Genomic DNA, 26,317 nt, shown 5'->3' with positions numbered 1-26,317 from the left:
AATGTGAAATTATGATACAGATTTTAGTTAGACTTTTTTCTATGAGAACAAATCATTGCACATCCTATGTTTTTAAGACATAAATTTCAGATAAAATTCAACGAATGGTTCAACAATAAATTTCAAAACCCTCTTGTATATTTTTGGTCACTATTTAGTCTCTATTTGGTCACTATTTTAATGAAAAAAGTCACTAAAGTCACTATTATTTTGCTCCAAGTTCGCTACTAGCCCTGAGTGTCCGTCTTTACCTACTTCCCTCTACCTTAAATATAACAGTAGTCAATCTAACAGCATTATCTCTGAAGAAAAGACAATATGCACCTTATACTGTATAATGGAGCCTCAAGCTAATGGGATTTTTTTTGCCATTGTAAGTATGCACAGATACAGTTCATAGTCTTTCCACAAAGCATTAAAATTATTGGATTTTGATATACATATTATATCCTTTGTTTTTCAATTTCCCGAAACGTTGTTAGATATTTATCAACTTTATCTAACATAAACTACACAAGTCTTGTGCAGTGCTTTTTCGATTTTATCAACAGTCGTTTTTAACACTACTCGCCAAATTCACGCTCGATTCTCTCACACTTTTTTTTCGTTTTCATCACGCTTTAAAAAAAGTTCTTAATCAAGAATAAGGTACTTCGACTTCCAATTGTACAAAGTACTTGAAACATAATGTTCGCTTGTGCCTTTTTTTACGGTTCTCCATTTTTCTCGCGCCCTACTCCCCCTGGTACCGCCGTTAGGCATTGCTTCAGGGAGAAGGGCGAGTGTGCTTTTAATGCACCCCACGACAATTCGATAATATAATGACTTGGCTGCTTAAGTAAGGGCACTGGCATTTCGACGGTTGTCCCGTCGATTGATGCCTTGCAGTGAAAGAGCAATCTGGGAAGCAGCCGTGCTGACTGCTCTCCAGGTACCCTCGTCTTTGCACATCCTTTCCACTATGTTTCCCGGAGTAGTATCCGGCCCGCTTATTGCCAGCATTTCGCTCCTCACCTGTGCAAAACGTGGACAAACAAACATCACATGCTCAGCGACTTCTTTCGCCTCCGCACATTGCGGGCACATCGGTGACTCCGCGTGCCCAAACTTGTGCAGGTACTGCTTAAAGCAGCCATGGCCTAACAGTATCTGTGTCAGGTGAAAGTTACCTTCCCCATGGCGCCTCTCGATCCAACCGGCTATCTTCGGGATGGATCATGCCAGCCAGGACGCATATTGCCTCGTATGACACGGTTCGATACGCGCAGGCGACCCTCAGGCACATGAGCCTGTAGGTGCTTTCCAGTTTACTGCGGTAACTGGAAGTACCGTGAGTATGGACGTTGCCACGCTAGCTAGCAGCTTACGCCTGCTGCTAAATACCGCCGAGCTACTCGACATCATGCGCGATAATGCCACTATAGTCGTGGAAGCTTCCTTGCAGGCGTAGTCGATGTGGTTCCCGAACGTGAGCTTGTCATCGACCATCACCCCTAAGAGCTTCAAGGATCGCTTCGAGGCGATAGTGCATCCACTGGCACTGATCGCCGCCTTCTGTTCCGATTTGCGGTTGTTTACCACGATGACCTCCGTTTTGTGATGCGCTAACTCCAGTTTCCTTGAGTGCATCCAATCCTCAACTACGCGTTAGGATAGCGCGGCTTTCAACTCGACCTCGCTGATCGACTCACCGTAGACCTCTAGAGTTATATGGTCTGCGAAGCCCATAATCACCGCTCCCGGTGGGAGCTTTAGCTCCAGCACACGGTTATACACACAGTACCGGACCTAGGATGGAACCTTGCGGTACTCCTGCGGTAATCGGGACGCATTTCTGAGCCTCATGTGTGTTGTAGACTAGCACTCGATTCTGAAAGTAGTTTTCCAGAATCTTGTACAGTGGCAACGGCACTCCGAGACTCCGAAGCGCGTAGGTTATAGAGTCCCAGCTGAGGCTATTGAACGCGTTTTGCACGTCTAGCGTGACGATCGCGCAATAGCGAATGCCCCTTCTTTTACGTTGGAGTGCTATCTCGGCCGTCTTGGTGACGTAGATAATAGCATCCACCGTGGACTTACCCTTACGGAAGTCGAACTGGTTGCTTGACACACCGGTTTCACTCTCGGTGAATCTCACAAGTCTGTTGAGGATTACCCTCTCAAGCACCCATCCGGGAAAAGGCAGTCATCTAAGCATTTCTGCATGACCGCTCTGAACAACCCGGGGACTACCTTTATGGCCGTCAATGAGTTCACTGTTTGTCACCCTTGCCGCATCCTCGGCCTCTGCGCGGCTGCCGTCACTCGCTATTTGCGGTGACTCAGCAGCCGGAGGCCAGGGGTTTGGCTCGTGGTGTGGGAAGAGTCCCTAAATGATCCGCTCCATCATCGCTGGTGATTGCTCCTCCGGGGCTGACGAGCCTCTGGTCTTTGCTGTAACAACCTTATAGGCGTCACCCCATGAGTTCGTGTTGGTATATGGCAGTTTGCTTTTACCCATGCTGAGCAACCTAAGCTGGACAGCTAAAGCCCTTGGTCTCCCCGGGACCGCCGTTAGGCATTACTTCAGGGAGAGGGCCCGTCGTGCTTTTCGCACTTACCTCTATGGGTAGCAGAGCAGCCTATACAGGCCAGTTAGTTAACCGTTAACTAACTGGGGCACGTCGATGGTTTCCCGTCGATTGGTGCCCTGCAAAATACTAACGATCTGTGATGCTGCCGTGATGACCGCATCCCAGATTCCCCTATTTTCGTACATCCTACGCACTATATTCTCTGGCGTGGTGTCCATCCCACTTATTGCCAGCATTTTGTACCGTACCCGCTCGAAGCGCGGACATGTGAAGAACACATGCTCTGCGCTTTCTTCCGCACCCGTACAAGCGGGGCACATAGGGGACTCGGCGTACCCGAACCTATGCAGGTACTGCCTAAAGCAGCCATGGCCTGACAGGATCTGTGTCAGATGGAAGGTTACTTCCCCATGGCGCCTATTAATCCATTGCATTGCGCAGGCCTGCTATCGTATCGCTCCACCAGTATGTCGGTGGCCTACCCTCTCTAGGCGGACGAGACCTAGGCATCGTGGCGTCGCACGCCCATGACAGCATCGAATTTAGATGGTCCACATCCGGGAGCAGTTCCCCCCTTCGTGTTTCCATCTAATTGCCTGCCCAAAAACATCTGCATCGAAATGCAATGTTTTCCAGCCGTAGAAGGATGGAATATTGGTCCTACTCGCTGCTTGCTTCCGCACGCCTACCTCATAGCGGATCGATTGGTGATCGCTATTCGTATAGCTGTCGTCTACCCTCCAGTTCGTGATCAGTCCCGGGCTGCAGAACGTCACATCGATAATCGATTCGGCACCGTTTCTACTGTAGGTGCATTTTGTACCAACGTTAGCCAAGTCTAAGTTGAGCTTTGCCAAAGCTTCCAACAAGACCTGGCCCCTCTGGTTTGTACAGCGACTCCCCCACTCGACAGCCCAAGCGTTGAAGTCACCCGCAACCACCAACGGCCATAGGCCCGTCAGTTCCACGGTTGCTTGATCGACCATCTGCGCGAACGTTTCGGTAGACCAACTTGGCGGAGCATAGCAACTGCAGTAGAATACTCCATCCACTTTGGCAATAACGTACCCCTCTCTGGAGGTCGACACAATCTCCTGAACCGGGGACCTGCCTGTCGTGCAAATGGCCGTCTTCCCAGACTTGTCCGATACCCAGTTACCGTTTCCGGTTGGGATACGGTATGGGTCCGAGACGATGGCCACGTCCGACAACGACTCAGCAGCCGCTTGGTGTGGCAACTGCTGCGCCGCATAGCAGTGGTTCAGGTTTAACTGTATCACCCTCAGGCCTGCGGCCTAGTAGCCGGCCGTGCAGCCGGACACTTGGGGCCTCCCATGGCGTGTTTGGCGTCCCGTTTACCGGTGCATACCAGACACTTGGGAGGTGCACCGCAGTCCCGTGCCTTGTGGCCTGCGCCACCGCAGCGGCGGCATAAATTGGACCTGTCGGGCCCTTTGCACGACCAGGATTTATGCCCCCGCTCAAAGCACCTGAAGCAAACGTCAGGCTGTTGGAAGGTGCCCAGAGGGCAGACCGACCAACCCACCTTCAACGTGGCCTTCTTCAGGGCCTTGTTACCCTCCGCTAGTGGAAGCTTTATGGTAGCAACCTGGGTGCCGGCCGGGCCCCTGCGGAGACGAACTGCCTCTACGGTCACTACCACTCCACACTCTCGTTCGAAGGCTTGTGCTATGTCGCACCCTTCGGTGATCTCGTCCAGATTTTTAAGCTGGAGAGTCACTTCAGGAGTGAGGGCTCGGATTTGAACCTCCTCGCCTAGCACTTCCTGGGCCGTCTTTTTATAGGCACAGCCCTTGCCCTTCGCCTCTTTGCGGAGTTCGAGGATCATCTCGCCGGTGCGTGACCGACGAATTGACCTGACGTCCGTGCCGAGGTCTTTAAGCTTGGGTTCGCCTCTCATGGCCTTCAAGACTTCGGCGTACTTAGACGCATCGGTCTTGAAAATGAGCGCGTCACCCTTGCTCCGCCTACTCGCCCCTTGCGGCTTCTTATTGCGGTCGCCGCGCTTCGCGCGTCGTTCCCGCTTCTGCCGCTTCTTATTCACCACGGTGGTCCAATCCGTGGCTTCGCCGTTTGCCGGTTCTTTGCTCGGCTGGACCGACGAGCCAGCTTCCTGGCTGTCACCGAACAACCGCCTTCGTTGCGTCCTGGGGGCCGTTTCCCCCGGAGAGCCCCTCGCACGTTTGCCAGTCGGTTCAGTTGGACAGACTTCGGCAAACGATGCTGCAGCTGTTTGTGTGTATTTAGACACAGCTGCAGCACTCCCTTTTTTAGGCTGGTTGAGCCTCGCCTCTAGCGCGAGTGCCTTGCTTTCGGCATCGTTAGCCCGTTTAAGGGCTTGCGAAAGCTCGGACTTCGCGCTGCAAACGTTCATACGTAACAACAGAAGACATTGTTTCAGGTCTTTTGATATGTTGCTACGTTCGTCCGTGAACTTGAGTATTTCGTCAAGTTGTACGGACACCGCCTCCACACTTGGGAACTTATTCATGTGGCTTTCTACCGCAGAGAGTAGCATAGCCCCAGATATCTGTTCCCGCTCCTTGGCGGTTTTAGGTGTTTCCACCTTGCCACCAGTCTTCGCCGTTCCGGTTGGTGCTGGCTTAGGCGTGCCCGCCTTTGCCCCAACTCGGAATTCCCCTGTCGGTGTCGCAAAAGGTGTACCAACCTGTGCGCCGCCTTTACCGGCATCGGCCAGTCTCGGTGGAGACCGGGCGATGCCCCGCCAGGCAAACGGGTTCACTAACCCGTCCGCCCCATCCACTACCTTCGCCTCTTCGTCGATTTTAAAGGTAAACATTTTGGTTAAAAGGGTCCCCCTTCCAGCCGCTATCCTTGGTCATGGTGGGGTGGTCGCCTATATGGTCCCATGGTGGCCTATGCCGGAGCAGTGAGGTCATGGCTAGTGGAGGTCGCCATAGCCCCTCATGAGCAACTATGACGCCTCCCGACCGGCGTAAGTCAGGAAAGGGCATCTGATCCCACTCCTGCCTGATTCCCATCAGGCAATGACCGCGGAACGTACTGGAAGGCCTGCCAGGTTTTACGGGACGGAGACCCCTGCAGCCGTATGCCACCTCGCCGTTTCAAGCCGTTGTCACACGACTTTACTAAGGGAGCTCGGTGCAGGTGCCAGCCCTACGTCGTGGTATAAAATCGTATTCCCTCTCAAAAACCTAAAAACACAGCGACCAGTACACCATAATTGAGACCTTACTGGTATCAGCCCCAATAGGCAGGTTAGTGCATTTGGATGATGGGAGCGGCACTACTCGCTCCGTCGAAGCTGTTTACGGGTGGCCGTGGCTTTTACGGGGAATCGACTGCCCAATGCCCGAGACCCCACCACTCCCTAGGCAAGCTCCCGCTGCCGGTCCAGGACTAATTGATGCTATCACGCACCTATCGGTGGTCACGCACGCGTGCATGGCCTCGACGGTCGCCAGGCGTCGACCCGTGGTGGCCTGCAGCTCGGCCAATGGTACTTTGGCAGTCTATCAAAGCAGGCTCGTTTACTAGCCTCTATCGCGCTCTTAAGCGTTACCTTAGCGGACTTGAATGCCGCTTGGCGCACCGATCTTTACGCATCGGCGCGCGCGTTGCAGCCCCGCCTCGCGCGAAGGCACGCGCTACGGAGGGCGGCTATCTCGTCGGTCCTCGCTTGTGCCTTGTGTCCTTGCATGTGTACAGTTTTATGAACTCAATTCAATTGATCAATTTTATGGATAGGGCAACCAAATGTTATATCTGTTACTCAAAATCAGTTGTATCATAATTTTGTGAAAAATTACCCGTGAAATACGTATTTAATTGACTTTGAAGCAAAAATCTTATATTATTCGAGCAGTTGAGAAAGATCTTTTAATAGCTCAACCAGCCCTAAAGTATGGTGTTCATAGAGCATCGATTTAAAAAAAAATCTAGCGGTTTCGCAATTTCACATAAACAAGCGTCTAATGCTCCTGATTAGTGATGGGAAACTTATCGATACTTATCGATAATATCGATAATTGCTGGTCATCGATATTATCGATAATTTTTTTACGTTAACGATAATTATCGATATTATAAGGGTGAGCACAAGTCAGTGCGGCTGGTTACTGGAGGAGACCCAAAAGTAGGAAACCTCTCCTACCCTACCCTAGGAGTTGCTTTTGCCGCTAGGTATTTGTTGGGTGCTGCTATTCGACAAGATTTAGCATTGTTGCGGGTGGTGTAAAAGTTCGCCCCGGGTGTCACTGAGTTTCTGAGGAATAATGGTAACTAAAAAGGTATTTATAGTTTTTAGTTTCCCAAGAACAGATGAATTCGACAGCTTAGTACTGGAGAACTTTAAAAAAATATCCAAACTTTTTGCACCATCTCATAAAAAGCAATGATACGAAATTGCAATAAAATGCATTTTCTTTGGCTTGCCAACTCTTGTAATATGATGGACATGCATAGCGGCAGTCTATTGGTAATTCTCTGATAATTGTTTAGTTTAACTTGGAACTGTTTAAGTTTAAAGTATCTGTTACCCAACAAACAATTTTTAGTACCACTAAATATCCAAATCAACGAAATTGTTGCGCCAAAAAAAAAATTTTGCAACGCATAGAACGTTTTAGGCAACTAAATTGACTATCTAAAATACTTTATTTAAAAAAATCTGAGATCACCGATATTTTCTAAAATCTTTTTTTGTTTTTAAAATTATATTTTTTTCAGAGTAGGATCTTTAACTCATTTTTTTATATTTTTGAAGGAAAGTTCAGATATTTTTTACTAAGATATATTGATTTATAAGAAAAAGGTTCAAATACAGTTAAAAACATGTTAATTCAGAAATCCGCTTGATAAACCGCTTTAATTCAAAAATTCGCGTAAAAAACCACGTTAATTCGAAAATCTGCATAAATAACCTTTTAGAGAAAATCCGCGTGAAAATAAGCTAACCTTTTTCAATGTTAATCCAGATAAATTTTCAAACGCAAGTTTGCAAGTTGCTTGGTTTAATAAGACCTACACACCCACAATGTTCGATTGAATTCTGCTAGAGTGCTGCAAGCTCAAAGAAAATTAGTACCCAACAGGGAAAAAACCGCCAAAATCAACACCCATACTTAATAAATGCATTCCTCGATGATTCCTTGGCGAATTTTCAAACTTTGGCTACCAATAAACCCGAAATAAATTCTGATTTATTGACAACATATAAACCTAAGTGAAACAGAATGTCAGAAAAAGTTCTACGCGTTGCAAAAAAGTACACTTTGGCACACACTCCGGAAATCCAAAACATTTCCAGTGACCCTTGGTTACGTCCAGTTCTCAAGTAATACTAGGAAACTAGGACAGTTTTCCAGTAAAATTAAACCTGTTTTGTCAGAATCGATTCATTTTTCGTGAAGTTTTGGCCATTTGAAAATTGACAGAATTTTGCCTGCTTCAATTATTTCCCTTATTATACACCCTTCAAAACGAACTTCGGCAATGACGCAGCAACAGCGGTTGAATAAGATGGTCAAGTCGATTTTCCCGGTGAATCGCGACGCGACAGTGGTATTGGACGACTAGACCTATCTCACCCTGGATGGAAACGACTAGCAGGGCTCTTCGTATTTTACCTCCCCCACGAAGGAAGTGAGCACCGAGGTAAAGTTTATTTCACAGATCAAGTTCCCCGTAGAAAGCACTCCCGGCGTAAAACCCGAAAACTTTCCAAAACAAACTGTTTAACTCGTCCGGTTGTTTGAATTTTCATTCGCAGTATCGTAAGATTTGTCATTCAAGGCCTTAACACAATGGATACGTTGCGGTTGCGTTTGCGGCAATTTGACAGTTAGCCCATACATTTACTGTCACATTGACGTCAACGCAACGCAAACGTATCCATTCTATTTCGGCCATCTCTGTCTCTGTTTTTAACGAATTTATATAGCAAAATTGCATTTGTCGAATAACGTTTGCGGTGAAAAAATGGTCAAAAATTGCCGATTTTTCATGGGTTTACCTTTAATCGCACTGACGAAACTACTCATGCATCATCAATCATAGTAACCCATGAGTAAGCAAAAAAAAATTGACTGTTCTATCAGTCAAACTTAAACTGTGATGGCGAAAAAAGTGAAGCTACTCCGTTCAGAAGTGTGCGCGTTCAAAGAATGGTACCCCGCCGCGTCAAAAACGGACATCGTGCGGCACTTTGTGGACGCCGGGTATGCCGGTTCTGGCATCTACAACATCTTGACACTATTGGCCAACGATCAGAGCATCGAAAGAAAGCCCGGTTCCGGACGGCAAACGACCCTGAGCGACAAGAGGCCGAAAGGTTGGTACATGCTCTAAAACAGTGTGGAGGACATGGACATGCATGCAGGAAGCGGCAGTCCCGTCCAGTCTCGGAGCTGCAGGCAATGACGCAGCAACAGCGGTTGAATAAGATGGTCAAGTCGATTTTCCCGGTGAATCGCGACGCGGCAGTGGTATTGGACGACTAGACCTATCTCACCCTGGATGGCAACGACTAGCAGGGCTCTTCGTATTTTACCTTTACCGGAGAAAGGGATGTCAAAGTTGCTTTGCTTTCGCTCCGGGCTGGCCGTGAACAGGGAAATTTATAGTACGAAGTGCCTGACAGAAGTTGCGTCGTTCATCAAGAAATACCATAAGCGCGAAGACACGGTGTTCTGGCCAGATTTGACGTCGGCCAACTACTCGAAGCGATCGTTGGAGGAAATGGAGCGGCTGAATATCGATGTGGTACCGAAGTTGGCGAATCCGCCCAATATCCCCCACCTGCTTCCCATCGAGAATTTCTGGACAAACTTGAATCGCCATGGCGAATGTTCCGGTTAACTGCCGGAAGGCTGCACGCAAGGACGTAATATTTTTTGTGAGGAAGCTAACATGATAACCTTCCATGGGAAATTTGTCCAACTGAATTATCTGTCATAGTTTTTTTTCATCACAATCTGAAATAGTTTTTTTTTTTTCATCACCATCTGAAAAAAAAATTTTTTACCGCAAACGTTAGCTGTCAAATTATCGATACTTATCGATAATATCGATAAAAACCCCGGAGTTATCGATTGTTATCGATGTTTGTTTTGGGCGATATTTCCCATCACTACTCCTGATAATGCTTAAGAATAGGCAGTACAAATCATGTTAATATTGCATGGATGTATAATTGCCTTACGAAATTTCGCGAAAATGCTACGGAGATGAATATAAGGAACTAATTTTTTTTAGGTTATTCATTTGTATTTTGAACGTATATCCCGTTGAATTATGAAAGTGCATCATTTTACTCAGAAATCATGAATTTCAATAGAACCTAACACAAAAAATAAATATTTCATCATTTCGCCAAATTCACGGTGAAATTTTTGAGTGATAAAATCGAATAAGCACTGGAATTCAAAAAGCAAGCATCTGAAATTTTATATAAATATATGAAAGTTTATTAACACCTGACGGGAGCTAACTGTGAATCTATTTTAAATTAAAATGAGTATGTGGGTTTGTTTTTTGTGCTGTGAAAGAACAAACATATGGTAAAACTGTTCTTCTATGAGTGAGATAGATCACAATTGATAAGAATAAAAACAAATTGTAGGTATTGTAACAGGTGGTAAGTTAATCTTGTTGTTATATAACAATTCTTTAGACATCAAGATAGAAAAAGAAAATGCATTTGAAAACAGCGGAATAGAATAAGAGACAAGGTGCATCAACACAATTGCTTAATTTAAATGTGAAAGATGAATCATGTTCACGAACCGTTACCGTGACTAGATACATTACTTCCAGCTGTAGATTTCATGCTGTTACCGTCCGGTCCAGCGCGTCCCGGATCCATATCAAGCTCATCGGTGTGCATTGTACAAGTAGAAAACAAATACACTTTGGTTTCATCAATTATTATTCATCTATTTGAGTTATCTTAAAAAAAAAACCTAGAATCCTACAAAAACCATGTTACCTAATATATATTAACTGCACAGAAAAATAGAATAATTGTTTTTGGGCGACGTAATCGAGCATTGAAAATATTCGATATGGTAAACCAACTGTGTCGATGTCCTCCAAAATCTCGTTAATGAGGCTGTACCATAAAAATATACATATCTGTACACAGCAATTGCCCTTTCATGACACGCTCAAGGTTGCTTACGTATACTCAATTTATTATTTGAACATGTTTCGATCGGCCAAATATGTTTACGTTTTAAATATGTTTGTAGCCAAATATTTACCTATTTTTTTGCAGTTGTACTGGGACAGTTTCAGGAATTCTCGATTATTTCGAGACTTACGGAACCTCAGAGCAGCAAGGCACTTCCGATTTCCTAAAAAAAATTTTTTTGGGCGTAATAAATGAACACACCAGTACTAATAGTAATAATAATTTAAACCACTTTGTTGATTATCACTAACGTAACTGGCTATTTTTATCAAAGAATAAGTAATTTACAGATCAACTTTTAGGAGCTAGTAAACAATTAGAAGACACAAGACACAATGAATAATACGTTCTGCTTCTGTTATGTTTTGATTTGTCAAAGGGCCTGCTATAGAAGCAGAGATGCCAGATGTTTTTGAAGATTTTCTGACATTTCTCGAAAACTCAAAAAAAAATCTGACCCAAATTTTAGAAAAAACTACCCGCAGCTCGGAAAAGTTACGCTCGCTCTGCCAAAAGTCTGTAAAAACTGCAACCATTTTGAAAAAAGTCTACCCAAATATGAGGAAGCTCTAACAGAAATCTGCAGGAGCTATCCAGATTTTTACGCACCATAATGGCGGACGCTATAACGCAAAGTTCGTGATAAATTACCCACCCTTTTGACAACTCTGCTTACGTCAGTTTGAAGTCTTCATACAATTTATCAAAGGAAAAATATATCTGGCAACATTTGTGTTGCAAATTTTTCAGAAATCGCAAATCTGACGTCAGCAGGGAGGTTCGCATATTACTAACACGGATTATAGCGACCGCCATTACGGTGCGTAAAAAGCTGAATAGATAAACTATGAATATTTGTAAACCAAAAAAAGTTTGCCGACGGACTTTAAAAATTTGCATTTAGCAGACACATCTGCACATCTGGTATCTGTATAAAAGCATCAATGACAGCCAGTGTTGCCACATTTTCCTCTGTATTTTAAGCACAGAAAATCTGTCACCATAGCCAAATCGTAAAATATCTGTATCCAGTTTTTTACGCACCATAATGTCAGTGCTATATAGCTTTTTACGCGCCATAATGGTGGACTCTATAATGCAAAATTCGTAATAAATTACCCACCCTTTTGATAACTCTGCATACGTCAGTTTGAAGTCTTCATATATTTTATCAAAAGAAAAATATATGTGGCAACATTTATGTTGCCAATTTTTCAGAAACCGCAAACCTGTCGTAAGCAGAGAGGTTCGCATACTACTAACACGGATTATAGCGACCGCCATTATGGTGCGTAAAAAGCTGGATAATGTAAAGTTCGTAATATGCGAACCTTTCTGATTACTTCAGTTTCAAAATTCCTGCTGAAAGAGCTTTCTGAAAGAGAATCAATTTGATATTCATATTTCCGCATCATAGTTTATCGCGTTTCAGTAATTATGTTACATAACAAATATGTAGACGAAGATAATCACTACAATAGGGCCCATCCACATACCACGTGGACAGATTTTTAACGATTTTGACCCCCCCCCCTTCCCCTACATGGACAACTGTCCATATAAATTCTAAAAAAATGTATGGATCGTGGACATTAGCCAACCCCCCCTCCCAAAGCTGTCCACGTGGTTTGTGGATGGACCCATAGACCATTTTACGAGACGTTTCTGAACTCAATTCATGAATGAAATTTTGACAGAACACTCGGAACCACTGACATAAGTAAAAGCCACATCAATATCAGCGGGATCCGTGACACCTTTCAGTTCGTAAAATGGTCTATTTAACGCTAGGTCACAAAATATTGTTTGTGATCTACTATGCCTCGCTGAGTATTGAAAGCTAGCCAAACAATGCACAAGGGATATTTTTTTCTCTTATAATAGTTACGGAAAGTGAACCACATAACATGGTGATTTTGCCTTATTGATTAAAGGTTTAAACACAATTGCTACGTTGCGGCTGCGTTTGCGGCATTTTGACAGTTAGTCCATACATTTTCTGTCAAATTAACGTCAACGCAATGCAAAATATGTGAAAATATAGAAAACTATGTGAAATATGGAAAATATAGGATTACGACCCACATTTTGCAAAGGTGGTAACCTTATTTTTTGTTCCACAGTTATCGATTTGCCGGTAATTTTTAAAGCCTTCAGTCGGTTTTAACCAGGCCTATGAAAAGACTCCATTTTTGTATGACTGGTTTAACCGTTTTAATGATTTCAACGAGCCATCTAGGGTTGGAAGACATGTAAGTCATTTCTTCTCGGTACGTAACAGGGCCATGCTATAAACGTCAAATTTGATATAACAGTCGCGTTACCAAATCTTATAGCGGTACCACTGACATCGTGGTACCACTGACATCGTGGTACCACTGACATTTCGGTACCACTGACACAGCAAGACACGACAAGATTTACCAGTAATGACAATTATTGTTGTAATAATTTTGGTAACACCATTTACATTAATATATCTTCTGCAAGTACTGCACTGTTTATTCAAGTGGTCGAGAAAAATCATGGTTTTCAAATTGTTTACTAAACAAACGACGCCATATTGCATTAAGATCAGGGGGGTTAACCAACATATTCGGCAACATGGCGTTTGTTTAAGTTTTTGTTCTTTTTGGCCATGAAATTGATCGATGTGAAAAAAAACTCGAGAAACCGTGAAAAACTTTCATGAATATGTTGTGTAGTGATTTTTCCCCTATTATTGTTCATAGCTACAAACATCACGGACCAACAAACGTCATGGACCAGAGTTGATCTGCGATAACGCACACATATATTAAATTTGACAGCAGTGAATCCCCTCTGATTAAGATGTTGGATCAGTATACAGATTTTTCTGTATTATACAGATTTTTTGACCACGATACAGAAATGTTACAGAATTCATACACAATTTTGATTTTTAATACAGATTTGTACAGAATTTCAGCAATCAATTTTTTTTATTCTTGCTTATTTTCCGTCGGTTTGGTTCGCCTCAGAAAATCTCCTGGTGTCGGCTAGGACTAAACCTATAGACCAGTTGAGTTAGTTGTGAGTGGATCACGCCACTCCACAACCATCGACACCTATGTCGGCGCTGGAATTCGAACCCAGGCGTCGAACAAAATACAGGAAAATACAGATTTTTTTACGGGTGCATTGCATAAATATATTTCAAAATAAAATCTGGCAGCTCTGTGTTGGATACGGGATAATCATTAAACGACCTGGCATCCCTGCGTATAAGTAGAAATTTGTTATAAACAAACAGTTTTAAACATATCTATCGGAAATGATTTTAGAATTTTTCAGACGTCATAAATGATGAGAAAAACAAAAATGGATAAAAAAACTGACATAAAGGTATTTCGATATGGTCAGATTGTTAAGTCAATAAAAGTAAAATTTTACAGATTGAATTTGCTGTGCAAATCTCTAGCCATCAATGTGTTGAGAAAGTTCACGAAGCACTTGCGGATGTCGGTAAGGTACATATAGATCCGAAAAAAGGAAGTGTGCTAGTGGAGACGGCTCTGCCGTGGATTGAAATACAACGTCGTATTGAAGCTACTGGCAGACGAGCTGTGCTTTCAGGCTTTGGTGGTAAAACATTTGTTTATTTGTTTGTTAGTACATATCCATTAGAAAATAATTGTTTTGGACTAGGACAATCAGCGGTATCCATCGTGAACTATGGTAATAACGATAGCAAGATATGCGGAGTGGTACGATTTTGCACACTCATTGATACGGGAACAGTTGTAGATGGAATAATTGATGGATTGGATGCAAATAAGTCATACAAACTAAACGTTCATGAGTGTGGTGATATGTCGAAAGGATGTGCTTCTGTGGGTGAAATATACAATTGCAACGATATTCAGTCGGATGAAAACGGCAGAGCCACTATAAGATTTTACAAGGAGGAACTTGCTGTGGAAGATCTGATTGGAAGGTCCGTAGTTATAGCCAAAGAATGTAATAACGACAGGTTAGCTTGCGGAATAATAGCTCGATCGGCTGGAATTTTCGAAAACTATAAAAAGATATGTGCTTGTGATGGTGTAACGCTTTGGGATGAACGTGATAGACCACTGGCTGGAAATAATCGTCGCACAGAGGAACAGAAATCAGTCTTAGAAAAAACAGGACGCTGATTCTATAACAAATTATTTTAAAAGGGAGGCTTTTTTGATGCTTGGCTAGTAAAGGAAGGAATGAAATTCCTTTTAAAATTAATCGTTATTCATTATCGATGACAATGAGTTCCTGGCTGATATTTTTTTCACATTCGCTTTTGTTCTCTAACTTCATTAGTTGCGCTCGGCACAGTTGCTTATAGGTTACTACTATTTCCATACATTTTGGAGGAGAAGAAATTGCCATTTTTACATGGATTTGCAGATATTCTAAACTTTCCTCCAGTGGTATCAGTTTAGTCATCATTTCCATCACAAGAATGAAGTTTTCCTTAGTTAATCGATAACTCATTTCCCCGAAGGTTACCTTATACCAACTGCTGTATTCTCCAAGAACATGTTTGTTGGCTGCGCATATTTCTCTGGCAGTTAATATCAGTTGCACAAATTTTTCAAATTGGCCATGTTTGATAATTTCGTTAAATGTTTCTTTAATAATTGCTCTCAAGCGGAGAATCTCCACTTTATTATCGTTGATTGCTACTGATACCAAATGAAGCAAACTAAGAAAATGTTTCCATGAGATATTTGTGTTTGTCATACTTTCAAAAAGTTTTGCAATGGTATTTGCTGTGTCCTGAACCATCTCTAGCATCAATTCGTTCAGGACGCTGTTAGTGCCTATTTGATTGTCGGCAATCCAATTATGTTGTAAACCAATGGCCTGTTCTAAAGTACAACCTATATCTTTGCATAGTAGCAACTGTATATGTTGGTTTCTCAGTGCGTTTAACTCTACATCTTTAAGATAGGGTCGAAGCTGGCGTAGATAATTGCAAGGTATAATGTCCGAATTTTCCAGTAAGTCGTTTAAAGCAAGGGTAAAACATTCCCGCAAGATTTCATTGATTGCTACCGAGTAACTAACTCCTGAAAAAAAAGTTAAGGTTGTGTTAAGTGATTCTTACAACTCTTTTTCACTTTACCTAAATTAGAAACTTGTATCAATTCAGCCAAAAGAATGTGTTTAGTTTCGAGTAAATCATTCATAACCTGTTGTATTTCTTCTCTGGAATTCAAACTAAATCAAAAAAATATTATTTCAGCACGGAAAATAATAGTTTCGGTAAGTATACCTCAACACAAACTCTGACACCGTTGTTATTTCTGCATTTCTATATATTGCTAATACTGTAGTGCTTCCTAGGCTCCATTCATGTTGCATGAATTGTTTTTTAAGAATGACCTGCAAACAGTACATCAATAGTGTTTATAAAGCCACAAGAACATTATCAATTATTAATTACATCATAAAACATTTCCTAAACTAACCTTCTCCTTTGCATTAAGATTTTCTATTCGAGTTTGGAACTCATCTTCGTAAGGTAGATATGGTTTCTCAATTCTTGCGGTGCTATCCTGAAGAAGTAAGATTTAGGGAAAAAATGTATAAGAATGTGAATCATTACCGCTAACAAAAATGTCATTAGAAAAAATGGTTTTGTTGGAATATTTGAACTGTTCGAAGCATGACTCAAACCAACCGCGAATAATCAAAACCAAAATGTAATAGTTTAAACAATGACCTGTAAAATACATTTTAATTTATGATAAATCATCTCTGGGTTGCTAGAAACTGTAACAGTTTTGATTCTTCCGTCCACGTTAATTTCTTGTAGCACAGTAATTTGTTATAAGCCTCGCCTCGAACCGAATCCGCTTAAATCAAGTTCTGCGTACACAATGTAAACAAACTTTTTAAAGTGTCGAATGTATACCTGATAAAAAGACCCTCCTATTTTTCCCCATATTTAGTACATTCTCGTAGGCACAATTGCCCGATTTCGATTCCGACGAATCAACTGATTGTTGCAACAACTCTTATGGGAGTTTAACAGGGGGGTTTACCGATTGATCAGGATACGAAATCGGTCAACGAAAACCAACCAAATCGAGTGATTTTAGGGTGATTTTGTTCGAGCCCATATACGAAACGAAACCAGACGAAACAGGTAGATTAGTCTACAGGTAGAGAAATCGGTGGATCATATTCTAAATCCAATTAAATCAGATAAAATATGCAGATAAGTAGAGAGATTATTTTTATTCAAGCATACTAAATAGGCCGATTAATCCATGTATAGAGTTGAAAAACAAACAAGTAATTTGGAAGTTTAGTTTTAATTTAAACTTATATTTTAACTTACATCGCAGCCGATGTCAGCAGGATCCGTGACACCTATCAGTTTCTAAAATGGTCTTTTTAACGCTAGGTCACAAAATATTGTTTGTGATCTACTATGCACTGCCTAACTGAGTTGTAAAAGCTAGCCAAACAATGCACAAGAAATATTATTATTTTTCTCTTATAATAATTACGGAAAGTGAACCATATAACATGGTGATTTTGCTTCATTGATTAAGGGGTTATATACCTTTTTAGCTTTCAAATAGCCGAAAAAGTTTTCATTGCATTATCTTCAAATAAAACATCTTGAGAACATTTTCACAAATTTTCATAATGATCTGAGCAAATCTGAGAAATCTGATCTGAGAAGAAAGTTAGAGCGATTTGCAGGGCGCCTCGCCACGGCCGCATAAGCTAAACTTGAAACTTTACACGCGATTATCTCGGAATAAAGTTTTTCGAAAAATGACTTTGCGTGATCCTGATTGCAGGACTATTAACGAAAAGGGGACGAAAATTGTCCCTTTTTAAATGCTTATAAATCGGTTTGTTTTCAACCGATTTCCTTCATTCTTGCAGCAATTGATTGGAAAATTATACACTCATCCACCTAAATGTAGAAAAGTGTTGATCGATTATGCGAACTATTGTACTATTGAAAATTGTCAAGCCTTGTTGAAACGAAAATTACGTCCTCTGGTGCAATACAATCCTTAATTTGGTCGTGTTTCATGCGAGAAGATACAATACTGAAAATGCTGTTAAGAATTGCTACAATGACTTATCAATCCACAAAATTTACGTTCTAAAAATATTTCCAAACCAATCGGAGCTTGAGTGTCCAAAAAATCTGGATAAAACTGGCAAATATACAAAAAAAACTGGAAGATTTCGGGATTAAACTGTTTGACTGGATCACTTGAAAAAAACTGGAAGAATCCAGTTTAAACTGGAACATTGGCAACTCTGCTTGCGGTGATCCTGATAGAGACTCAGCTGGTCAACCTTAATCAAAAAACTCATATTATTTCATTGGTTTAGAAGTGTGCCGTGTCCTTGAGCGATCGCTTTTATGAGTATTTTGTTTCCAGTGCAAACGGGAACGTTTTTCCCAAAAAATGCACGTTTTGAGCGCTAAAAATTGCATTAAAATTTTTTTGCGGCAAAATGTAACGGTATGTTTCAAAAAGCGATCGTTCAAGGACCGGCGAATTTAATAACGAAAATTAAAAAAGTAGGAGGTTGTATCCAAGACAAGACCGCATAACTGACGTTGAACTACGCACACTATTAACAAATGCATTGTTGTAAGTGTTTCATTATTGAGTCATAAAGTCTACTATTGCTTGCTTTGTGCTGCCTCAACAGTGGGGGAGTAAAGACACTGAAAACACGAGCTGTAAAAGCTGTTTCACATTCAGTAAATTAGACCAGAGGGGATTGACTGATGTCAAATATTAGTCGAATTAAATGACTTTGTGAATGCGTTCTAACAGGGCAGTTTGTTATTCAAAATCGGTTATGTTGATCGCAGTCTTTGTGCTGCCCTAACAGTGGGTAGGATTAGGTAAATAAATAAGGTAAATTGTTTGACTGCGGCAGAATTTAATGCATAGTTCAACGTCAGTTATGCGGTCTTGTCTTGGATACAACCTCCTACTTTTTAAATTTTCGTTATTATATTCGCCGGTCCTTGAACGATCGCTATTTGAAACATACCGTTACATTTTGCCGCAAAAAAAATTTAATGCAATTTTTAGCGCTCAAAACGTGCATTTTTTGGGAAAAACGTTCCCGTTTGCACTGAAAACAAAATACTCATAAAAGCGATCGCTCAAGGACACGGCACACTCCTAAACCAATGAAATAATATGAGCTTTTTGATTAAGGTTGACCAGCTGAGTCTCTATCAGGATCACCGCAAGCAGAGTTGCCAATGTTCCAGTTTAAACTGGATTCTTCCAGTTTTTTTCAAGTGATCCAGTCAAACAGTTTAATCCCGAAATCTTCCAGGTTTTTTGTATATTTGCCAGTTTTATCCAGATTTTTTGGACACTCAAGCTCCGACTGGTTTGGAAATATTTTTAGAACGTAAATTTTGTGGATTGATAAGTCATTGTAGCAATTCTTAACAGCATTTTCAGTATTGTATCTTCTCGCATGAAACACGACCAAATTAAGGATTGTATTGCATGGTTGAGATAAAAAGACGAGTAAGTTCAGTATGACGAGTATGTTACTCTAAAACTAACAAATAGATTTTATCAGATTATGAAGAAAAGAAAAATTGCAATTACATAAAAATAAAAACCATCCATCTCAAAAATATTATATGCAGGTGGCATTCTTCAAATTGATTCCAGTTGCATAGCAGTTCGGAAATTGTTCGTATTCACTGATGTAACGTAAGAAAACGTTGCATCAATTCTTTTGTTAAAAGTTATAGTGAACGATAAAAGCTTTATTTTCTTGGATTTGTGATAAACTGGTTGCGCAATTTCAAATTTTGCTCCTGTAAATGAAAATTTTCAGTCTACAGTTCAGTCTACAATTTCAACAAAATGTAAGCCCGAAGTTGCTGTATTTAAAACTTATATTGTATTCAATAACCATCATAAAGAAGCTCTCTCACAATTTATTTTTTCAGTATTTTGTAAATTTATTTGGAATCCAGTTTTTTTCCAGTTTTTTCTTTAGCATTCTTCCAGTTCAAATTAAATTTTCATTGGCAACTCTGACCGCAAGCCTCTGCAAAAAAATAGCTTTTCGGGGAAACGGCTATTATTCCAGTAATAATTGGTATATCTCAAAATCAAACGTATTTTTTTGTTGTTGTTAAACTGTACTTTCAGAAAAATACCACTGAAAATGGTGCTATGCACTTGAAAATAAATTCAAACTTCCCTCATTTTTCTCGACCAAAAAGGTATATAACCCCTTAATAGTGGAGATCTATAATCTCCCATCTAGAATGAAGCGACAACAAGTAAACGAAATCGAAATGAAAAAGTCCTTTTGAAAAGTTTCTAGATATTCAACAATTTTCATTTTCGAATGCATTTAGAATCCTCCCGCGAGATTTGTCACTTCAATGTCAAATATGACTTTGACTTTAGATTTGACGGATTGCGGTCCGATAACTGCAAAGTTGTTGCAGTTATCGGTCTTGCAGTTCAAAAGCGTTGCAGTTAAAAGACATGCAGTTATCGAACAGCGACTGTACCTGATATCCCATACAATCGAGCTGTCAACGGATATCACCTCGGCTACATGCTATCGCGGATATCATGTTCGAAAACCAATAATAACCACATTTCAAGCAGTTGACAACACGTCCAACAGACATTTGACGCAACCCTACAAATTTCGAACTTCGCGTTTCATGTGAGAAAAAAGGAAGGAAATATTTTTGCTATTTTCATCCCGCACATGTTGACAATTGCATATGAGAGTTCGCGTTGGTGCGAGCCAACTCGCTGACATCTCTATCCTAATCCCATTGCTCTTGTTGTCTTATTTTATCTTTGACCTGTTTTTGTTTTTTATCTCTTTTCAATTACCAAAGCAAATGTCAAATCATATCAGCTCACTCCAATGTGAACGCTCGAGGTGATATCCGTTGACAGCTCGATTGTATGGGATATCAGGTAATATGGATGGTGATATGGCCTCGATAGCACGAATCGCCTGATATCAGGTGATATGCGGTGTAGTGTGGACGGGGTATTACGTGAGTAGGTTTTGAGTAGCTTTTATTTTTCAATGATACACTTTTTTCAATTAATGTTTATTAAATCGAATGAAATTAACTGAAATCTACCCAAGGCATAGTTCAAAAGATTGAACTAAACGTTGGATATTTTTGACGTATTATTACTCTTAATGCTATATACCTTCTATTGAATTAATCTACAACTACTCAAAAATGGCTTCCTGCATGGAACGACGCCGTTGAGTGAAATCGACATGAAAATGGGTACTTTTCGTTTTACGTGTAGATATTGATATTTTATTTATTAAATATTTTTGGCGACACTGGCAAGCGTCGTTGCCGAAAAGTAATGTTTCATGAGGGCAATTTTAAACCAGTGATACCAAATGTGTAGATTTGTCTGCAAAACGCCGATTTTTGGAGTCCGAATGCAGATATTTATCGATTTGCAGATATTTGCAGTTTTTCCACGGTTTCTGCAGATTTTTGTAAGAATCTCCTTATATTTGCCCAGGTTTTCTTAAAATGTGTGCAGATTTTTACAGACTTTGGCCTGCGCGAGCGAAATTTTTTCGGATCACGGATAGATTTTTTCCAGATTTCGAGCACATTTTTCCGGTTTTCCGAGCAGTTGCAGACATTTTTCGAAAACATCTGGCATCTCTGTTTTAAACGAAAAGAAGAATAACTAGAAGCCACTTTCTGTTTTAGGTACAAATGTTTACATTTTGTACTTGCAAAGGCTTTTAAATCAAACGAAATTTGTTATGGCGTGGTGGATGTAACATTTTATTATTACATAAAGAAGGTTTTGTTATTATCATAGTTTGAAAACTAGCGGAACTAAAAGTGTTCACTATCAGTAAGTCACAATGTCTCTAGTGGCTTACGATTATAGCAGCGATGATGAATCTGAACAAGAAATTGTCGACGAACAATCAGTTGCACCCAATGTGTCACCGAAAACCGTATTTTCCACAAATGTAAATAATGGTCATAACACTGATATGTATGATGAAACAAATTCTAGAGTGAGCCTTAATCTCCCCGCTCCAAAACCCAATATCGATGAATTGAACATCAAGGAAGAAGATGATGAGTTTCTTCATAAGAAAGCAGTGTCTGAAACCAAACCTGCTCCACCGAATAATCTGAACTTTATTCGAGCAAACGTGCCAAATAGGAAAGTGCAGATCGTAATATCATCACTCCGCGATTTTGAAAACGAGGCACCAAAACCGAAAGCGAAATCTGTTGGTCCAGAAACTTCGAAAAAATCTACTGGGCTTCTTAGCATGCTACCAACGCCTAAATCTACAACTTCTTTCCCTGAGTCTGTTGGTGTGTTAAAGAGCCCAGTCAACAAACCTGTCGTGAATCGCCTAATTCCAGATTCAGTAACGAATCGAACTCGTAATGTTGCTGTAAACGAAGTTTGTTCACAGACAAAAATCGCAAATCCTCCCGAACCATCTGATGATACAGGTGAGGATAGTGATGAGGAAAAAACAGATTTTTTTTCTTTCAATACCGACGAGAAACTTCCGGAAATTAGTGTGAATGAAATTGCTGCAATGGTAGCCAAGAAGGCCGCTAAAATGGCCGAAGCTGCAAAGAAATTTGACGAACCCGACCAGGTAGAAAACATGCCTGGGCCAAGTGGATTCCAGCAAGTTGTACCTGTTGTAAACGATTTGGACAATAAACAAGCTCTTGCGACATTGATCGGTGGTAACCGAGCGAAACGAGCTCGAGTTGAGAATGTCAATATCATTGACATTAGTTCTACCGATATTGTTCCTTCAAAGGAAGACTTCTTGCGTCGAAAGTTGCAGGAAGAAACTGGTTATGTTCCGACAGGGCATCTAACGGGGGATTGGACGTGCACTAGTAAACGTAAGTCACACATCACATATCTAGCATCGAAAGCCCAAGCTAATGCCCAGGAACTAGAAGCAATGTGGTCCTCTAACCGTCAAAGTCGGCGGCAAACGCAAAGCAAATATGGTTTTTAGTTGAGCGTTACAAGATTGTCAATAAATGAGCTTTTGTATTAGAATTGTGTCTACTACACCACAGAAAGAAAACCGTTGTTTTACTCATCTTTAAATGTTAGTGTTGGGGTGCGATCCTGGCGACCCTAACTCTCAGGCTGTCATCCGAACAGCTGTCATCCAACCGGATACAATTGCGGTCTTGCACCATCATATAGTATTAAGAGGCAACTGTCATTGGTCATCCAGAAGCCAGCTGAGCACGTTGTGCTATTGTTTTGTAATATATATTTAATAGTTAATAAAGTATCTAATTGTTTGTTACGTTACATATTCGGTCCAACCATCGTATCAAAGTGGCGACGAGGCTGTAAGTAAAGTCGTGCGGGTCGTTTTTTCGTTTTCTCGTGAAAACCACTCGAAAAAGTCGTAAGTTTCACCACCCACGTGTTAACATGGTGCTACCGCCGCCAACACCTGCACAAGGGAGCAACCATTCAAGGAAACGATCCTGCAGATCCTCTCCAATCAGCAGGCCCTGACGAGCCAGCTAGCGGAACAAATGGAAAACATCCAGGAGAACGTGCAAAACACTAACCAGAGCGAGCTGGTGCTGGATTTTTCAGCGAGCAACATTACTGAGTTTACATACGACCTGGAGAAAGGCTGTTTGTTTGATGCGTGGTTTGCCAGGTATGTAGACCTCTTCGAAAAGGACGCTTCCAAACTCGACGATGACGCGAAGGTGCCGCTAGTACTGCGAAATCTCAACCCCACAGCACACGAAAGATACACGTCATTTATCCTTCCAAAGCCCTCTAAGGAATTCACCTTCGAGGAGACGTTTGCCCAGTTGAAAACCATTTTCGGCAGTCCGGTGTCCACCTTCCACCGTCGGTACCAGTGCCTCAAGACTGCGAAAGAGGAAAATGAAGATTTCATAACCTACTCCTGTCGAGTCAATCGAGCTTGTGTAGATTTCAAGCTGCAGGTGCTAAAAGTGGAGCAGTTAAAGGCTTTGATTTTCGTGTGCGGGTTGAGGTCACCTAAGGGCGTGGACATTCGGATGCGGCTACTTTCAAATATTAACGAAACCCAGGACATCACGCTGGAGAAGATTGTAGAGAAGTGCAAGATCATGATCAATTTAAAGAAGGACACTTCTCTAATCGGTCGTAAGGTTCCTCTCGCGACTGGTACATCTGCTACATAGGCCGTTCGTTCCAGTTCTCTCCCCCGCAACCAACAGAAAAAGAACTTCGGCGGCAACAAATCCGACATGCCGAAGTCGCCGTGTTGGGCGTGCGGAAGTATGCACTACTCCAGCGAATACAATTTCAAGATGCACAGATGCCGTGACTGTGGGCGTACGGGCCATAAGGAGGGCTACTGTTCCTGTTTAACATCCAAGTCGAATCCGAAGCCATCGAAGGGGAAACAGAAAAACAAAAACTACCACGCATCAAGGATTGTGACAGTAACAATATTACGCGCAATTGGCGCTATCTGGAGACAGCGATCAACGAAGTTCCAGTCGAAATGCAGCTGGGATCGGGCTCGGGCATCACGATCATATCCAAGCAAAACTGCATTAACGTCGGGGAACCAAGAACATCTCCACCGGACTGTAAAGTTCAAACAGCATCTGGAGATAAGTTGAACATAGAGGCCATGTTCCGGGCCACGTACACCATTGGCGAAACTCACAAGGAAGGTAACTTACGTCTGCTGTGCTGACCTTTCTTTGAATGTTCTAGGCCCAGATCTCATGGACGAATTCGGGCTCTGGGATGTTCCGTTTTCGTCGTTCTTCAAGTTGGTCGGTAGTAAACAGCCAGATCAGCAGGTAGCCGACCTGAAGCCCAATTTTCCCGATGCGTTCACCAATCGCATGGGGCGCTGCACGAAAACTCAAGTCCATCTCACCCTCAAGCCAGCGTTCAGGCTGAATTGGCCAGTTTCCTACAACATGGAGGCCGTAGTCGAGGACGAACTGAAGCGACTTGTAAATTTGGGCATCATCACTCCAGTCACTTATGCCGATTGGGCGGCTCTCATCGTGGTGGTCCGCAAGCCGGACTACCCTCTTCCACTCCCGGAGGATATATTCAACCGCTTGGCGAATTGCAAGATGTTTAGTCACATTGACTTCTCGGATGCCTATCTGCAAGTAAAGCTCGACGAGGAAAGCAGAAATTTCGTCACCATAACACTCACAAAGGGCTATCGATTTAACCGGATCTCCCCCGGTGTCAAGTGCGCATCCGGCGCCTTTCAGCAGATCATGGACGCCATGCTCAGTGGCCTCCCATGCGCATCTGCGTAGCTCGACTTGTGGGTGGCCGCACTGTCGAAGAGCACAATCAGAACCTGAATTGTGTCCTCCAGCGTCTTCAAGAGTATGGGTTTACGGTCAAATTCGAAAAATGTCGATTTTTCATGCGACAAGCTAAATACCTGGGTCATCTTCTTGATACGGAAGGCATTCGTCTAGACCCGGACAAGGTAAAGGCAATCGTAAACATGCCGCCTCCTCATGATGTTCCCACACTGCGGTCGAACTTAGGTGCGAATTATTACTATGGGAAATACATTCGGGAAATGCGCACCCTTCGCCAACCATTGGACGAGCTACTCAAAAAGAGTACCAGCTTCCAGTGGACCGACAGCCAACAGCGCTCCTTTGACCGCTTCAAGGTAATCCTCCAATCGCCGCTCATGCTAACGCACTATAACCCTCGAATTCGAATAATTGTGTCCGCAGACGCGTCGAACGTGGGCATTGGTGCTCGCATCGCGCATCGATTCCCTGATGGATCAGAGAAAGCCACCTACCACGCATCCCGAACGGCCTGACTCCAGCCGAATCCAGGTATAGCCAGATAGAAAAGCAAGCCTTGGGTCTGGTGTACGCCGTTACAAAATTTCACCGGATGATCTACGGAAGGCTGTTTGTTATTCAGACTGATCACAAACCGCTCTTAGCAATTTTCGAGTCAAACCGTCCTCTGTACACTGCCAATCGCCTTCAAAGGTGGGTACTAACCATGCTCCTGTATTACTTCAGCATCAAATACATATCCTCGGACCACTTCGGGCACGCGGATATCCTCTCCAGCCCGATCAACCCACATATCAAGCCGAACGAGAAATACATTACTGCATCGCTAGAAGTCGAAGAAGTCCTCTGCAATATAGTCTGCCATTCCATTGAGTATCTTCCCATCATGTATAAGACGATTGCGGAAGAGACAAACCAGGACTGGACATTGTAGAAGGTCATCGAGTTCGTGTAGAAGGGTTGGCCAGGTGATGCCAAGTCTCTCACCGAAACAGCAGATGTTGAGCAGTTCTTCGCACGTCGTGATTCGCTGTATGTTGCTCACATAGTTTTGATGTACAGTGATCGGATCGTCGTCCCGAAAAAACTGCAGCAAAAAGTACTCCAACAACTGCACAGGGGCCATCCTGGAACCGACCGTATGCGCTCACTGGCGCGAAATTCTTCTATTGG

At 42.2% G+C, this 26,317-nt stretch overlaps 5 protein-coding genes across 11 annotated transcripts in view; 3 read left to right on the top strand and 2 right to left on the bottom strand.

The window, feature by feature from the left end:
• The window catches only part of LOC129725033 (uncharacterized), a 32,301-nt gene extending 21,160 nt beyond the window's left edge, over positions 1-11,141 (bottom strand). Inside the window, exons 1-2 of one of the 4 annotated variants that reach the window (XM_055680414.1) lie at positions 10,838-11,141; positions 10,362-10,484 (exon numbers count right to left, since the gene is read on the bottom strand). In XM_055680414.1, coding sequence (XP_055536389.1) covers positions 10,362-10,461 — 100 coding nt within the window. In that variant the 5' untranslated portion in view covers positions 10,462-10,484; positions 10,838-11,141. Of the gene's footprint in view, positions 1-10,361 lie in introns of all 4 variants that reach the window. The other 3 variants (XM_055680416.1, XM_055680413.1, XM_055680415.1) reach the window with 3 other exon arrangements.
• Positions 11,142-13,976: 2,835 nt separating this feature from the next.
• Positions 13,977-15,005, top strand: LOC129725052 (copper chaperone for superoxide dismutase). The gene is made up of 3 exons (XM_055680449.1): positions 13,977-14,133; positions 14,184-14,373; positions 14,437-15,005. Exons 1-3 carry the CDS (start codon positions 14,092-14,094, stop codon positions 14,925-14,927), a joined length of 723 nt encoding a protein of 240 aa, XP_055536424.1. The 5' UTR covers positions 13,977-14,091; the 3' UTR covers positions 14,928-15,005.
• On the bottom strand, positions 14,886-17,163 carry LOC129725044 (uncharacterized). 4 transcript variants are annotated; one of them, XM_055680440.1, is made up of 5 exons: positions 17,117-17,163; positions 16,242-16,328; positions 16,046-16,155; positions 15,896-15,990; positions 14,886-15,839 (listed from the first exon to the last, which is right to left on the bottom strand). In XM_055680440.1, exons 3-5 carry the CDS (start codon positions 16,132-16,134, stop codon positions 15,013-15,015), a joined length of 1,011 nt encoding a protein of 336 aa, XP_055536415.1. In that variant the 5' UTR covers positions 16,135-16,155; positions 16,242-16,328; positions 17,117-17,163; the 3' UTR covers positions 14,886-15,012. The 4 variants fall into 4 exon arrangements, with proteins under 4 accessions (XP_055536415.1, XP_055536414.1, XP_055536411.1 ...); XM_055680439.1 differs by having other exon boundaries at positions 16,217-16,328; positions 17,117-17,135; XM_055680436.1 differs by lacking the exon at positions 17,117-17,163 and adding an exon at positions 16,496-16,823.
• Positions 17,164-21,477: 4,314 nt separating this feature from the next.
• Positions 21,478-22,868, top strand: LOC129725045 (uncharacterized). The gene has a single exon (XM_055680441.1). It carries the CDS (start codon positions 21,682-21,684, stop codon positions 22,822-22,824), a length of 1,143 nt encoding a protein of 380 aa, XP_055536416.1. The 5' UTR covers positions 21,478-21,681; the 3' UTR covers positions 22,825-22,868.
• A 497-nt stretch (positions 22,869-23,365) lies between these two features.
• Positions 23,366-25,129, top strand: LOC129719755 (uncharacterized protein K02A2.6-like). The gene is made up of 3 exons (XM_055671155.1): positions 23,366-23,999; positions 24,215-24,517; positions 24,561-25,129. The coding sequence occupies exons 1-3, from the start codon at positions 23,366-23,368 to the stop codon at positions 25,127-25,129; spliced, it is 1,506 nt and encodes a 501-aa protein (XP_055527130.1).
• Positions 25,130-26,317: the final 1,188 nt, after the last annotated feature.

This window comes from Wyeomyia smithii, chromosome 2 (genome assembly GCF_029784165.1).
Source record: "Wyeomyia smithii strain HCP4-BCI-WySm-NY-G18 chromosome 2, ASM2978416v1, whole genome shotgun sequence".
Lineage (NCBI taxonomy): Eukaryota > Metazoa > Arthropoda > Insecta > Diptera > Culicidae > Wyeomyia > Wyeomyia smithii.
This window is presented reverse-complemented; position numbering and strand designations above follow the sequence as displayed.